Source organism: Ascidia mentula, chromosome 8 (genome assembly GCF_947561715.1).
Source record: "Ascidia mentula chromosome 8, kaAscMent1.1, whole genome shotgun sequence".
Lineage (NCBI taxonomy): Eukaryota > Metazoa > Chordata > Ascidiacea > Phlebobranchia > Ascidiidae > Ascidia > Ascidia mentula.
The window spans coordinates 6,865,479-6,882,149 of NC_138573.1; the positions used below are offsets into that span (position 1 = coordinate 6,865,479).

Here is a 16,671-nt window from a genome sequence, read left to right on the forward strand (position 1 = left end):
TGTGGTGCTATATATGCACATGTAGTTACATGATATATAATAGCATAATATCACTACAGCATAGTTGCAGTATGTGTTATTACAAAATAATAATTGTTACCAAATTATGACATCATAGAAATCTGAGACGAGTTCTTCTACATTCACACAATACACCCACATTACGTAAGACAGTTATGGCATCAAAAGATGAAATTGTGTCAAAGTAAGCAACCTGTCTCAATTATTTCACTACCACAAAGGTGACCTGCACAATCCCCAATATATGTATCTGCTCATTGTCTTAGGGGTTTGTTTCATCGTAGTGGCGGAGAGAATCGATTAACAACCTTTTTTGGTGGGATGATGCTTTGATTAATTATGATCCGACGCTGAACCATAGTATTTGTTTCCGAACACGGCACATGTCACATATTGGACAATTTACTAAAAACTTGGATCGGTTAAGGAACGGTTTATTGTCACTTAATGCGAGTATGCACACATACACAATGGAAACGACACCATATCATTTGTAAGCACTGCGAAACGAAACCCATGGATATGGGACAGCAGTCAAAACATTACACAAAAAAGTGCTTTTAAGTAAACACATACGTTTGTAATTGATGGCCATAGAACTGAGGGGAGAAGATGAACAACTTTTACAGAACATGCCATGGTACGTTTGACAGCACGCAGCGATTAAGTAGTAGCAGCGATTTAAACAAAAGCCATATATTATAACGTGCGTGGATAAAATATTCCTCCAAGCACATTCAAATAAGCTTGGATAAGAACTACAGGCGGCAAGTTAGATCGGGTCATTTCGCTATCCACGCATGGCTGCATTGTGAATAGGTGGCTGAAAACAGCGGACGCTTTCCATCGGGGAGGTGGCTTCAGCAGGAGGGTTGAGATATTTGTGCAGAATGCCGAAGATTTCGTTGTTGAGGATTTGGAACTTGCGAACTCGCTCAACAAACTTCTTCAGCGGCTGTGGGACAGAAATTTGAAGAGTTAAAATATATTAAGACAGTTACCGTCTGTTTCGACGTCGTAATACAACGGAAAACATGCAGCTAGAATGTGAATGATGACTTTTGAGGAACAGAGAATACAAAGAAATGGTACTTACCACTTGTTTAATAATCTCGTCTTTTTCATCGTATCTCTGCACTTTCATGATGTGATAAGAGAAGTCAAGCACATCGAACGCTTTCTGTTGTTTCAACAACGTCATGATAGCACAAGACGCCCAATGCAGTCCGTCACCAAACAGTTGCCTACACAATAGAAAACAAACGCATTGATTTACAATGGGTGTTGATATACTGTTGAATATAAATAAACGTTTGGGATATTTCGCGCTTAGAGGCCAAGACACACCGACAAAATGGAATTTTGTGTCGGTGGCTTAGGCAAGAACCTATAGTTTTTCTATCGCGACTCCGTCTCACTCGTTAAAATATTCCGCTAAGCCTCATAGCTGACAGCAATATGTTTGATATTTTTTTACAACAGATAATTGTAACGAATCGACAGAAAATACCCCAGGAGGAGAGCGAAGTAGTAGAGAAAAAATGTTGTGCTTTGTGTGACATTGACTCTTTGCGACCGATAAAATTCGTCGTGCGCCCCTCAGTAAGAGAAGACCTGGTTTATGCAAAAGAGGCAACGTGGCGAACTCTTACACTTACTCTGTAGTAAACTCGTTGGCGCGAACGGGGATGCAGTATACGAACTGGATGGCGCTCCACAAACGATGGAACTCGTTGCATTCGTCAACGTGCATCACACCGTTTGCCGGTGGCGAACCCTGCAAAACCAATGCACGATACACAACTGAATCTTTCGACATAAATTACCCACCTTCCAGATTGCGTCATCGAGATAGGATTTGATTCTGTTTAGGACGACTTGGAACATGGAGAGTCCACAACAAAGCCGCTCGCGAGTTAAAAGATCCCCTTCGCGTGCGATGTTTATTTGCTGCCGAAAAACGTTATTCAGCATCTCACTAATGCTATGCAAACTCAGGTTTAAAAAAAACATAGGATTGCAACAAAAATGAAGTATACAACATAAAAATAATACTTACAACATCCTATACTTATGACTGGTATAAAATAAACAACATAACTACATTCACAATTAAGTCATACTACTTCGCAAAACTAGAAAATGGGTGTTTAAAAACTTGTTTATTATACCTGAGGGGTTCCTAGCTTTTCGATGAGCGGCACCAGATGTAGAGATTCGTATTTTGATTCCAACTTCTTCACTTTGCTCTCAAGCTTTTCCCCCTCCTTCACAAATGGTCGAGGGATGATGTTCTGGAAAGGAGCCGCGTGGAGCAAGTCGCAAATTTCCTCTTGGTTCTGTGAAGAATGTTGACCGTTGTCGTTTCGGTCACACAGGTTATACGAGTGGATGAAAGGTAAAGTGCTGGGTTAGAGTTTGGTTACGCGGAAGGCGGTCACCAAATGTTAACACAAGTACTAATTCGAGGCAATACGATTAAAATTGCTTGCGCAAATAAAGCATGTTAAACTGATCTCGGAGGAAACGTTAACATATTCACAGGTGAAAGGCGCTGTACCTTTGATGCTAAAGTAGGCATGGGCAAACCGCGGCCCGCGGGCCGAATCTGGCCCTCCAGGAGTGGACATAAATTAGTATCACTTAGAATAATGTTCATGCCGCCATTTAAACTTTGCTTCCCTTGGTTCATAACAACGCTACACAATTTCGCAATATGTTCCACAACAAAGGGTTTTGCTCTAATTGCAAACGTACGGACAGAAAGTTACAGGACGCTTTAATGCACACTTGATGGAAGTAGGCCCAACTTACAAGGTTTTGTTCAATCATGAGGCAAAACAGGATTGCGTTGCCAACTTCGCGAAAGTTCTGGAAAACGAGCGTCTTCAACTCCGAATACTCAATGATGTCCTTAAGTTGGTGCTGATAATACTCAAGCACGCCAGGTGAACCGTAGTCAAAACGTGGAAGTTTACATATGGGGGGCATCACACCAAGCAAGGTGGTCACGTACTGAACGATCGTGCCTTGAAGCTGCGCGACAAAAATCAGTAAAATGCACAATTACAAATAGAATGCATTAGTGGCGCGTCGTCGGACAAATCATAGGTATTTGGAAATATAATTCGACATTTTTTTGAGGTTGCTGACAAGGCATTGGATTGTTAAGAACAAGTTCAGCAAATTTCAAAGCGCGAGTCCGCGGCCTTCTGCGAAATTTTAAATTGGGAAATGAAAACCTCGCGAAATGTAAACCAATAAATTTATATCGAGCAACTTGCAACAACAATTTTCCTTTTGTTTTCATTGCTCGTGCCCTAATTCGATCAAATTCAAGTAAATTTAACTTGTTGCTGAACAAGAATATTCCTTGTCAGGATCAGTCGGTTCAATGTCCGTTTAAAAGTGTCCGGTAACGACTTACGAGACTTTTCACAATTTTCAGCAGTTCCTCGATAACGACGGCAATTCCTTGGTATCCGATGAGACGGCAGATAGCGGAAAAGTGCTGATAACCAACAAAATCGCTGTAGGAACCTGGAAATGAAAAATTACCTATTGTCGTAAGGAACATCGCAGGGTTTTTCTATTAAAATCTGTGTGGCAACAAGCCAGATTCCTGGTTCCACGTGTGTGGTATCACTGGCAAACACAAGGCAGCACAGCACGTACTTGCGATTTCCCTGTATGCGATGTTGAGGTGTTTCGACCCGAACATGTAGTGGTGGGCGACGTTCGGCGCCTTGTCCCTTTGCAACTCCTGGGAAAAGGTCATTGGCGTCCGGACGAACCTTGTATAAGAAAGTATCAGAAATCTCATTTGGTTTAATAAGGCGGCAAAACGAAAAGGCCTTTATCAAATTAGAAAAGTAACTGTTTCACTTTTGTAACGATAACAGATCGTCTGCACGCACTTTAAACGATTGTTACTGTGTATTTAGCTGCTCCAAGCTCCTTCTAGAGAACTATTTTATCGACTAGTTTCACTTTCAAACGTGTTTTAGGTCATAACTGCCGTCACAAAAAAGAAGCGATAAAGTAATCTCATAGCGCAGTTTCCAGAAACTGATGATGCCATTAGGCGAAATATATTTTTCTAAATATCAACCAACTGAGCTGTCTGCGTGATCGCTGTGTTGAATTTACATGGAAATACATATCGTGATACGGTGCGCGATCGACAGCCTGGCTGTGAACCTTGGTTTGAACCGATTCAGATTAGTTTACTATTCTGCATACACTTATATGGCAGCTCGTGGTATCCTTGGCTTTAATGCCGCATTGTTCAAATACCAGCATTCTTACGATCCTGACAACAATCTAGCTGACCCATACTACAGAATAGAAACGCTAAACGTATCGTGACATCATCCGTCAGTTAATGCTGATCCCTTGACCAGCGCACTTATTACCAGTATCCAAAACATATTCAAAATATGAATATTTATCAGTGGACTTACCTATTGGTCGATCCGTTGTAGCAATAGTTGGGCAAAAAGTCGTAGTTTAGTTCCCAGAATACGTGAAGGGTGATTCGACCGTAGGGGGCAGCAACGTTGTGATTGGCTTCGCGCAGGATTGCTGAGAAACTGTCGAGGGTCAAATGCTCAGAGAGAAGTTTGTGCGTCTGTCTGTTGACCGCCAACAACATTTCCAATTCCTACAAAATATCGAGTCGATATACGTGATTTTCTTGCGGGGAAGTGATTATCGAACTAAAATTTAATATGAAGGTTCGCTTTGTAAACTGTCTGTAACAGAAGACGTTCTCCAAAACGATTTTTTTTTTGCAAATAGGTTAAGTTTACGAGCACTAACATTTCTATGACAAACCTTTCTACTTTATGTTAATTAATCGACAAGAAACAAAACGAAAAAGGTTGTTGACTGTTGACGTACCATAACACCGGTGAGGTCTCCACTTTCGAACTTGGTGATGGCAAGATCCACTGACTTGTGCATTGCTACCTGAACCCTCTGTGTGATTAATCGGTTGAGGTCAATCGAACGACCCAGAAGCTGCGTGAAAAAAACTGCTCGTGACCAACAGCGGGAAAAAATATTTGTCAGGTCATTCTTGCAGCGCCAACAGGGGTTGATACATATTGGTTTGATTTAAGTAACGAACTTATTGGTCAAATAATATTTTGAATTTTATCATGACTACATATTCAACTCGAGGTTTAAAATGAGATTTGTGTACGAACTCCAAAATACCGTCATATCGTATGACCTAATGGATATTTTTCGGTGTGCATATGGTCTGGTATTTATTACTTTTGCGAAAATCATAGTTTTCTCGAACACACACAAGATAGGCACCTGGACGTGGCGTTGCTTAAGTAGAGTTTCGTATTTGTTTGCCGGTGGATACGGAATCGAAGCACCGCAATGGTCGCGAAACTGCTGGTCCAGGAACATCGAGCCGGCCACGTGCTGTCGACAATACAGAAAACTTGTAAATTTTTTGACCGAAACGCGTTAAACGGCGCACGAACTAACAGTCGTGCAACCTCAGTTTCGGGAAAAATAAAATTATTTACGCCTTGAAAGCCTCGTTTTTAACGTTGATTGTCATCATGGGCAAGTTCGTTTCACTTTGTTTTGGTGCATATTTACTTTTTTACAGTTGTACCTTAAAATAAGCAAATATCTGATCGGAGAGCTTGTAGACGAACTGGTCAAAGCACAAATTCACTTCTGCCTCGACCTCGTCGTACAGGAACTGCTTCTGGAACCTGGTGAGCGCGTAATGTGCGCTGTCGCTGTACAGATCCAGGGGGTACAACACAAATCTAAAGAAAATGTTTCCGAACTTCGTTAAACCGAAATCAACTCGTTTTTACTAGGCATAAAATCTAATGCGCTGATCAAAATAATAGAGAACATTGTTGAAACACTGCATTTGATCACTTTTAAAAATACCAGGTTCTGGCAACTTATATTTACAACAGGACAAAGAAAGAACAACCAAGTTTTGTAAATATCTCAATGATTTGGTGCAGTCACCAAGCTGCCCTGATGAGACCTAATAGTTCAAAACCCTGGCTGCAGTCAACAAAAAACGTGAATTGCAGTGTAACTTACTCCATCATAGAAGGTTCTTTCCTTTCGAGAATGTGGTCAGTCAATATCCAAGGCAGAGACATTTCGATGGGAAACTGAATGCGTTTCCCCATCGTAAGTTCAAGGTAGAATTCGCGGTACCACAGCTGCGAGAGATCGCAACACTCTTGCAGAGTTTCTGTTTTGAATGTCGTAAAACACGTGAAACCAAATATGGGCAAAAAACTATCAAGTCAACTACGTTTTAAAGCATACACACAAATTATTGATCGCAGCAGATCAGCTACGTAAATGTGAGTTTAGCATTAGTCATACGGTGTTTCGAAAGAAATGCCGGAGCTACAGATTTGCAACATATGACTTGGTGCTGTTGCCAACCTTACAAACACGCATTGCATTTATCTTCAGCGTTGATTCGTAATATCACAATGTCACTTGGCAATTTTGTAGCTATGGTATTTCTATTCACAAATATGCGAATATTTTTTTTTAAACAGTGTTATTGGTATTTTCCTTGGAAGCATAACAAGGTTACCACCCATCAAACAAAACACAAATTAAAATGTGTTAATTATCGGTGATTAAACCAACTTCACATACGCTTAGTATAGTGATAAGGAATTAGTATTGGCTTGATTGGAATTAATAGCATTACCACTAAATTCCAACAGGGGTGCATAGAAGAATGAATCGCGATGGAATTTTTCTATGGCATCGACGGTGTGCGAGTCCAGCAGGGTTCGCAGTGCCTTCTTGGTACCGCTTTTGTCGGCAACCAGTGATTCAAGCATGGTGCGCACCATGTACAACTACACAAGATCAATTGGAAAACATGCGATTACATACCACCACCACATCTACCAACAAGGAAGGTTAATTACAAGTGTGCGATTGCGTGGGTTGGTTTGCGAGCAAAGATGGCGGAGGCGCCACATCATTGGGAAAATGAAGCGGGCCCACGAGCCTATGTCCGTTGAGGAATTAATAGAGTTTCAAGCAAATTGTTGTTTCGGGTGATGCAAAATGCAGATTAATGCTCGATTCCTCCATTATGCCTTACCGGAAAAATTGAGCATTTGTGGGTAAATATAGGAGTCGGTGTGGAAGGTTTTCAGCATTTCAATCTCCTGCTCTTTCTTATAGAACTTTTTTAGCGGGCCCTTAAACATAGACTCGACCAGCACGCGAGCCATGTACATCTGTGCATATCACATTACATTGTAACAAAATGTTTTGCTAAAAAAGCTTTAACTTTTTTAAGCAGATGATTTGTACGATTAAAAAAAACATTAAGAAACACAAAAATTAACATTTAAAACAATAAGCATGTTAAACCGCCACGACACAATGCAGCTTACATTGACATGGTAACTTGGCAAGTCTAATGAACACAAGAATTTCTGCCAAAACGTCTTGCATACAATAATGTGTTAATCTGACTTGAGAGTTTGAGAATCATCGCCATTGTACAGCTGTAAGTTTTTATATGACACATACGATTTGTTTTTACCTGTGTGCTTGACGGTCCAACATTTCTTCTCGGGACGTCAATCTTAAAACCTGTTTTGGGATCTTTTTCCCCTTTGATTGCCGGGTCATTCGGTGGCTCAAACCCTTGTATCCAATCAGCACACGTTTCTCGCACGGAACTGATGATGCTGCAGAATGCACGTTACGGTTAGAAGATGACTTTGGACATTGTTTGGTAAAAAGAATGAAGTTTACCTCCTGATGTGATTTTTCTTCTTTTTAATCGACTGACGTAAGGCGTCCCTGAGTTTCAGTTGAACGAAATCCTGTAGTTTTCCATAAATGTGACAACGTATTGCCTCATTGAACACTGTTTCCATGCGGCCCATGAGCACTTGTAGACCTTTTATCATGGCAATGACCTGGAAAAATATGGTTAAACCTCACACGAAGTAATGAATTTTTCGGCCAGAAAAAATATATGTGGAAGTTTACCAATAAAGTGGATGTAGCTTATCGGTTTACATGCAATTTTGTATTTGCAGAAATTGAGGATGACTGTGCAGCCAAAATTGATTTTTGTATAATTTGTAATGACTTCAATCTGAAATGTTCTGTTTAGAATTATCAACTTCCTATCCTAATTTGTGTCACTAACAGAAAGACTATGTTCAGTAGAGAGGTAGATTCTGGCAAAAATAAGGAACCAGTCTTAAAAGTTTACAGCTTGTAAATACAAAAATGCTTTTCTACTTAAACTAACATTAAATCTAGTGTCGATTTAAAGTTGTACCTCAACAAGTGCATATTTTTCTTGACTTGAATAGTTGTATCTAGTTGCTCTTTCATATTCTTCAGCATCATCAGGGCACTCAGGACTGGCATATTTATCTGTAGGGTGGACAAGTTTCCACGAGTATACCTCCATCACATGCGAACTCCACTTCGACAAAAGTTTAAGACCTAAAAGAAGGTTACAAATACTTGTCTTTAATATAGAGGATTAACATTATTCCATGGTCAGTTAGCATCAGATTTTTCACGTTATTTCTAGTTATTTTGAAAACATCTTTTTTACATGTTAGGAAAAAGAAAGAAAGTTCGCAAAAAAATTATCAGGTCCATATACACAGCAAAAGTGCCATTTTCCAATCAATGGGGTGCCAATTTGGCCTGCATTCCCTATGCTATGTTGTGCACCCATTGTATTAATCATGATGTATCACTGGTAGCAGCCTGACCTTTTAAAGCTAAATTGTAAAGTTCTTCACTTTCACTATCCGTACGTGGTTGGTCACGCTGGGCTGTTGTCACAACCTTGAGGAACGAAATAACACAGTAAGCATTCAGTACTGACATCTTCCAAGTTGAATCATAATTTTAACTATAGGATATTTAACATTATTTCAACAAGTCAAACAATAATGGCCAATTATTGCTAAATACAAAGAAACTTACATACAGAAATATTTGAAAGCACAATGTTTAAAACAGCGACTCGGTAAGTAGAAACATACTTGCATTGAATAGTCTTGAATCATAAAACTTTTGCAACACTAATCTATAGTGAGGAAACTTGCCTCATTGTTGCTGTGCCTTGCAAGCTCGCTTGTGTATTTTATGTGATCTTCACGAATTGAAACCAGTTGCTCAGCCAAGTTATACTGGGGAACAATGCCTGTGCCCAACGCAGTAAATACAGCACTTGTACACGACCACCTTGATTTGTTGTCTTCGTAGTCGGTCATTTTCTGAATGTAACTGGCTAGAGGTATTTGCATGTCACCGAACAATGGGACCACCTGCAGTTGCTGCACAAAGAAAAACATATATGTGTTTGCATAATACCAATACAACTATTTCCATGTCAACAGTAACAGTACATGGAACAACAATTCCCAAGCAAAAAAATATAAGAATAGCAATTATTAAATAAAATAGGGGAATACCTTGAAAAACTTGTCTATTTTGGTCAGGTTGATGCGCTTCTTATCATGGAGTTTGTAAATATTGACATCCCGGTTGTTAAGAAGAAAAAGTCCGAAGCCCATAACCTGGAACATAATTTTACTTAAAAAAAAACTTGTAACCCATTTCACAATTTGTGGACTTTGTATTGGCAGTTTTGGCAGTCATGAGCATTGCAACTGGTGACATCAGAACCAGGAAGTAGTATAGACTGATGTCTGGCAAACGTTTAGCTTCCACATAACACTGGCAAACGTTTAAATAACAATGAAATCCACTGAGTTGTTTATTTTGTATTTCCACATGAAACGAATGTGATAATTTTGTTTACCTTCAGCAGCATGTGCTTCTCTGACGGGACCAAGTACATTTTGTTTTCATAGTAGTTCATACTTATTGTTACAATGTCACAGATCAGCTCTTCATAGCCATTTATGCCTGGAAAGCATTTGTTCAGAAACACAATTACAAAACTATCCTAAGTATCTTTGATAGATAATTAAGGGCCAAACTGCAGAGATAATAATAATGCATCTATAACTGATTATGTCCTGACCAATTTGTCACTTAAGCTGCCATATCGATAATTCACACAGGGCTTCATTGTCAGAACTAATCGTTGCCAGATGAGCCTGTGCAAGTTATGTCAGCATATGTTTTGCTGAAACAAATTAAATGAGAGCCTATCAACTAAATTATCGGTTTTAAGCTATACATTTTCACCCAAGAGATTATTGTACCAGAAGTTTGACCTCAATGTTTAAACCACCAATATAATGGCAAAAGTAGCAATTTGTTGTCAGTAAATGTGGATGAATGTCAGCTCAGATACAGAAAACTGACCAAAACCAAAACGAGTGAACCTTCCAATAGCTGATCATAATTAAGAATGTCATTTATTTTACCTGATAAAGCCATCTTAAGTGACACTGTTATCTTGTCATGGTTTGCCAAAAACATTGATAGGTTTTGGGACTCCTGTATTGACTGTGGATCTGACATCTTTTTCAGAAATTGTGCAGCTCTAAAAAGCATTAAAATCTCTCAAAATCTGCTGAAAAAAACAACTGTTCCGGGAACAGTGAAAGGCCAGTATAATATGCTGGATGGTAGCATTGGTATGTGTTTAGGAATAGATTTCACGACACATAAATATTTATTTTTGATCTGTCTTAAAATAATAACATGATCTGGCAAAAATATTTTAATCAAAATTTGCAGGTTGATTGTAACATACATAGTACATGCAGGGCACATACAAGTAAGCAAGGTTTGTCATCAAAAAAATAAATAAATAAAGTGTATATTGAGACAAAACATGCCAAAATAAGAAGCAAAAATGAATGCTACAATCCTGACAAGTAATCTTTTTCTGAAAATCTGTTCTGTAGTGAATAACTTAAGGGCCTGTCAACCTTACAACAGAAACTCCAGTATATACTAACTGTACTAAGCCGGAAAATAAATAATACATCTCTCTGTTTATAATGTTTTTTGTATATAAGTATCAGGTTAGTGAAACTAGGTTAGTACATATGACCTTGAAACCGATCACCAAGTTCAATGGATGTTAATAGATGATGTTACAAATTCAATGGTTTGGGTCCAGATTGGTCCAAAACAACAGTTTGCACAGACATTTACCATTAAATAGATAAAAAATGTTACTGTTTAAAACATTTTGAATTCGCAAGCAAGTAAATGCTCATTTTGCAGAAGTTTAGTATGTATTGGATTAAATACATGCCTTCTGAAAGATGTCAGTAACACATGTGAAAAAATACCTTCGGTATGCAGAATAATCATTTTTTACACTGCTTTTCATGTTCTTTAAAGCATCCAGAACTGCAAACATGTTGATGAATTTTCCAAGTGTTAAAAGGTAAGCTTCGGAGACAAAGTCCTTTCTTCGCTCTTGGTGACACAAGCGTTTTACTTCGCCAACAAATTTATCCACAGCGTTTTTCTGCAAAAACAAACGAAGAAGTAAGTTAACAACAATAACAACAAACAAATTTGCGAGTTGCAAACTAACTACTCATGTCTGACTGAACTAGCTTTCAACTTTCACTTTGACCTGATTCTGTTTTTATTTCCAGCTCATGCCCCTGGCTGAGTCTTGCTTTTCAAAATCTAAGCACTGGTAACAAAAATGCTGAAAATATAAACAGACATGGCAAGGGTTGCAAAATTAAACAATAAATTAAATGCTTGACAATAGTTTTTGGCACAACAATGGTTTGGGTTGGCAGGCTTTGTTTGACTTTAAAGGGATAGGCAAACCTTCGATATAGAGAAAGATCGTTGTTACATGACGATTTCATGTTTTTTAAGGCATCCAAAACAGCAATCATGTTTAGAAATCTGCCCAGGGTAAGAAGGTAACCGTCTGACACAAACTCTTTTTTTCTGTCCACTGAAGACATTCGCAATGCTTCAGAATAAAACATTTCCACAACTCTTTTCTGGTGTGATAGAAGGTGTTAAACTGGTAAGTATTATGAAAAACAATTTTGTTGTAGATTTTAACAGAGATTTGCATGTAGACCTGTATGCCTGTAGTACGAATAATGTTGTCAAAGAAACATGCCTTTTATTACAAAAACTTTCTGGATTTGTTTGTCATATATTTACACACAAAATACATATATATACAACCTATTAAAACATTTTTGTACATACCTGAAAGTGCATGAAATTCATGAGTTTTTGAACTTCGGGCTCCAGCACTTCCACTGTTTTTTCATATATCTCCGATCTGTTTGCTTGTTCATTGCATTTGACTTGGGGGATGGCACGAGAACAGCTCCTCCATGTGTATAGCATAACTGCATATGTGTTGCCCTCTTCCAACATAGCATTCTACAATAAAAAGGAAAAACTTTTACTATGAGAAATGCACATCAGTTATCTCAGCACAATACAATTGTATTTACAATTATTGCAATGGCATTTATGTTGTGCGAAAGAAACATACCCTTCTTTAAACTTTGTACAGGTCTGTTGTATGGCCCTAATTACTGTATCCAATGCTGTGCATAGTTCCATAAATTCAACTACTGTGACTTAGTTGTTTAATAGTGTACACACAAACCTTAAAGCACTCCAAGGCTATCATAACATCATACACACAATCACAAAATATCATTATAATGGCATGTTATTGCACCTTTAACAAGTTCACCACAATTGAAAAAATAAAATAAAAACAACTATTATTCTTTTACACAGGTTCTAATTCCTGCAGTTAACAGTCCATAAGATATGGTGGGTGTTATTTATGTTTCAATTGCCATAAAAAAAAAGTTTTTCAAAAAAATCAAAAGATGCGCACCATACTAGAATGGACAGTTGCCTCTTCTATGTACTTTGCCACCCCAGTAACAAAAGCATTTCGGTCTTCGAAATTGGTGTCAAAGTTTGCTTGATAAACTACAGATGTGGGCAAAGGCTCAATACATGGCTGTTGGTCTGGTAGAGGCAGTTCTTCCAACAAATCCACATTTGATAGAGCATCATCAAGCATGACATTTCCTGCCATACTTGCATGTGCACAGTATGCACTAAACAATGACCAGGGGCTTTGGAAAAAGTCGTATTATTTCGAACAAAAAACCTAGAAAACACATTTTTATGAATATGATTAGTTATCGATAGAACTATTCAAGTAAACATTGTAGTCTCTGATTGAAAAAAGGTTGTTTTTCACACTTTAGCGAAAATTTTTTGATAAACGTTTTGATATTCCGCGCATCGCATTGTCCGCATGACCATATATTAAAGGCAGTAACACACCATCCGTACTTTATTCATTCGTGATTAATTTGATTTATCTATTGCAGGTACAGCTAAAAATCACCATAGCCATAATTTGCAAAAGCAAACAACATGAAGTACTCCCATCCGTCCGTTTCCGGTTGCACGTACTGTTTCGCTCATCCACTCGGACGTAACAAATAAACCATCGCCTACACTGATCTCTATGAATCTCTATGTTTATAAAGATCAGTGATCGCCTACAACAAAAAAAGTAGAACCATAGAGTACTAAAAGGTCCAACTGGGGCTTGCAACTTTTTCCTAATTATTTAAATATTTTTTTTTTGTTGCCATGTACGATTAAAAGATTCGAGGAGACATGGCTTTCTTCTCTCACAATTAATCAGGGCAGTGGTCCTGGTGATCCGTGACTCGAATGCGAAGCAAATAACGCTGTTAGCACTTTAGCACTATCGGCCCAGTTAGCAAAAGGCTACATGGTTCAATCCGGCGTGGAAATACTTTTGCAGTTTTGCTTTACTTTATGCCCACAGGAAATACTGCAATGAGTAGTGTGGTAAGCACGGTTTGTTACTTAAGATTGACAAACTTTGGATTGTTATCTAGAAAGGTAAGGATACGATATTCAATTTTTTAAGTTTAAACAAAGTTTAGGTGATAAAATGTAATGTCCAAGCTGCATTTTACGAGCAATCGAATATTCGTAGGAAAAATTTTACTTGCAGTTGCTGTAAGTTTTTAAGACAATAAACAAACATAGAGTGGAGGAGCAGTGGCACTAATGAGTGTACTTTGCTTTACCAATTACGGCGTCGAGCTACTGCAACTGTTTGTGCAATAAGTAAACGAAGACTTAACGTACACTGAGTTGGTCACTTCAGTCCTAAGAACAATAATATTTTATTTCGTTGTATCGTTTCAGCTCAACACAGTTACAATGAAGCAAAAAAATATTTTGCCAAAGTCGTTTAAAATTGTGCCACTTTCCTACCATAAAGACCTAAACGAAGTACTTCTTCTACTGATTAAATCGTATAGGAAAAGCTGGCCACTAATTTACCTACTTCCCGAAGTCCCCCACGACTTTGAAAAACTTTTAACATCAAGAATAAAACTCTGTCTTAAACATGGATCCGATATTTCTTTTGGAGTGCGCGAACTGTCCACCGGGAAACTGGTTGCTGCCCTTGTTGGAAACACCGTAAGAAAAGAAACGTATTCGAAAGAAATTGAAGATGGATATTCGGATGGTGTCAAGCACATAATTAGGATTCAGCAACAAGTCGAAGGCGATTTGTTCTCCGATTTAAAAACGAATGTCGTAGTAAAGATGGGGACGTCTGCAGTGGATGCCAACTACGCCAACATGAAACTTGTTGGATTACTTGGAGAGAAATTTTACAAGGCCGCGACTGACTTGGGTGTGAAGTACACGGTGGCGATATCAACCTCTGAATACACAAACCGAATGATAGAAGAAGGTGTTGATAAAGTATTGCGGGAAATTGAATATTCGCAGTATCGTGACCCGGAATCTGGCGAAAAACCCTTTACACGTTCATTTCCGCCACACACTCACATCAGATTCGTGTATAGGCGAAACCTACGAAACAAATTGTAAAATTGTTCGTTTTGAACGAGGTAAAAGCGGCTAATCAAATGCGAAAATAATATTTACGTTTTTATTAAAAATGAAATGTCAAACTAAAGCTGTTCGCCTGTCATTCTTTTTCCTGACATTTGCATTATTTCCAAAGCTTGTAACATTTTTTGTTGTCGTTTTATTGTGAATGAACAAGTACAATTTCCAATTAGCATTAGGTGTCCTTTGTGTATAGTAGGCCTATACTTTGTTTGATGTACGGATTGTCGTTCCGCCATGTACAGGTAAATAGGCCAATGGTGGGTAGACTACTCAATTATTTGTTTTTGTAATTATTAAATACACTAGTCTTTTCATTAATTGTTATGTAACACATATATGGAATTGTGATAAATTTTTGAAACTTGCTACGACTTTTATAGGCTTGAGACTTATCTGTAAGATACGCTTTTATAAGCTGCAAATTTAATGTTGCTCTATTCCATTTATCCAACTAAAACTAAACCTTAAGTCTATAGGCTTACCAATATGTAGAAACATCCATTTATTGTAACTCTTTCCCACAAAAAAACGGACTTGCCAGCCGGGTCTCAAACACGTCGGGTATTAGAACTCTGGGCGACCAGAAGGGCCATACATTCGTCTAAATTGCCACGTTGTTTGTATAACTTATTTAAAAATGCTAATTTGAAAAAAATGTTACAATTTTGCGACAGAAAGACTAAAATTCACAGGTTGCCTTATTTATTGAAAATGTTAATTTCGACCTTTCTCGCGTAAAGTGGCACGGTTCTAAATAAGCAGCATGTTTGTTGGCAACGTGTTAATTCAGATGAATTGTGACCCTTCTGACCGCCCCACAGTAGTGAACGCCAGTCAATACCTTCTTCTTATAATGCAGTATGATCCAAATGATACGTCATCTACCGAATAAACCGCTGTGCATTTGTGTTTCCAAATCTGTCTATTCCCTGATCAATTCGTTTCTATATTATCGCCATGACAATTAAGACTCCATCTGTACTGAGACGCAATAAGGTATTTACCTGTTAGGAGTTGCAGATCCAATCCTGATAATCAATTGATTATTTATAGACAATCAGGCAATTTGCCGATGGGTCTTTAGCCTTCCAAGAGACTCATTGCGCCTGAGCCTTTGACACACCAATAAAGTATTGGGGCACCATCCAAACTGCAAGTGAAAGACTTTTGCAGTGTGATTCCGTCTGGGGATTATAAAGTATAGCCTATCAGTATTTTTCAACCTTTTTCAACCCGAACTGTGTGAAGTATTGCGGCATCAGCAACACGTTTGCGCAATTACATTCTTTTTATTACAAAACGAGTCTTGTTGTTACACAACATTAATAAGGCAATTCACGATGGAACATTCTAACTGGTGAGAGTGGATGATTATTTTCATAAAGCTTTTTACATCCTTTGTGATAAACAAGTGATTTATGACCCGTATTCCACGAAACATCAGTCAAACTAATAAAATTTGCAGAACACCTGGCGATCTTTCACGGAACACTGATGTTCCGCAGAACACCGGTTGAAAATCACTGGCCTATATGACAATTACGAAAATTGGTTTATATTGTGAAGTGTAAAGTACGCGCTACATTTGAGGCACATATTGATGCAAAAAATGCCTACAGGAGTGGAATGTAGAAATCCTACGATATCTATTAAACATCATAATGTCTGTGGGTTTGTGGGTTTGTGGACGCCGAACGAGTTTAATTCGTATTTTGGGGA

The 16,671-nt window shown here is 38.3% G+C and overlaps 1 protein-coding gene across 3 annotated transcripts; it reads right to left on the reverse strand.

Annotated features, from left to right (window-relative positions):
- Window positions 1-446: 446 nt before the first annotated feature.
- Window positions 447-13,140, reverse strand: LOC145912236 (cytoplasmic FMR1-interacting protein 1 homolog). Of its 3 annotated transcripts, none has more exons than XM_082999648.1 (25): window positions 12,863-13,140; window positions 12,211-12,390; window positions 11,313-11,494; window positions 10,434-10,552; window positions 9,860-9,966; window positions 9,510-9,614; window positions 9,141-9,371; window positions 8,802-8,877; window positions 8,354-8,523; window positions 7,816-7,982; window positions 7,601-7,748; window positions 6,746-6,899; window positions 6,112-6,268; window positions 5,660-5,819; window positions 5,347-5,460; window positions 4,924-5,043; window positions 4,485-4,684; window positions 3,697-3,815; window positions 3,449-3,561; window positions 2,836-3,057; window positions 2,193-2,360; window positions 1,852-1,971; window positions 1,680-1,798; window positions 1,118-1,265; window positions 447-976 (listed from the first exon to the last, which is right to left on the reverse strand). In XM_082999648.1, the coding sequence occupies exons 1-25, from the start codon at window positions 13,067-13,069 to the stop codon at window positions 812-814; spliced, it is 3,771 nt and encodes a 1,256-aa protein (XP_082855774.1). In that variant the 5' UTR covers window positions 13,070-13,140; the 3' UTR covers window positions 447-811. The 3 variants fall into 3 exon arrangements, with proteins under 3 accessions (XP_082855774.1, XP_082855776.1, XP_082855775.1); XM_082999650.1 differs by lacking the exon at window positions 6,746-6,899 and adding an exon at window positions 7,151-7,289; XM_082999649.1 differs by lacking the exon at window positions 11,313-11,494 and adding an exon at window positions 11,812-11,993.
- Window positions 13,141-16,671: the final 3,531 nt, after the last annotated feature.

Bases quoted from the DNA above. Each gene is read 5' to 3' on its own strand.
- LOC145912236 (XM_082999648.1), bottom strand. From the start codon at position 13,069: ATGGCAGGAAATGTCATGCTTGATGATGCTCTATCAAATGTGGATTTG. The intron at 7,749-7,815 runs GTAAACTTCATT...TGCATTCTGCAG, and splicing joins AAGAAAAATCACATCAGGAG to CATCATCAGTTCCGTGCGAG. The intron at 2,361-2,835 runs GTAAGTTGGGCC...CATTCTTCACAG, and splicing joins TCATGATTGAACAAAACCTT to AACCAAGAGGAAATTTGCGA.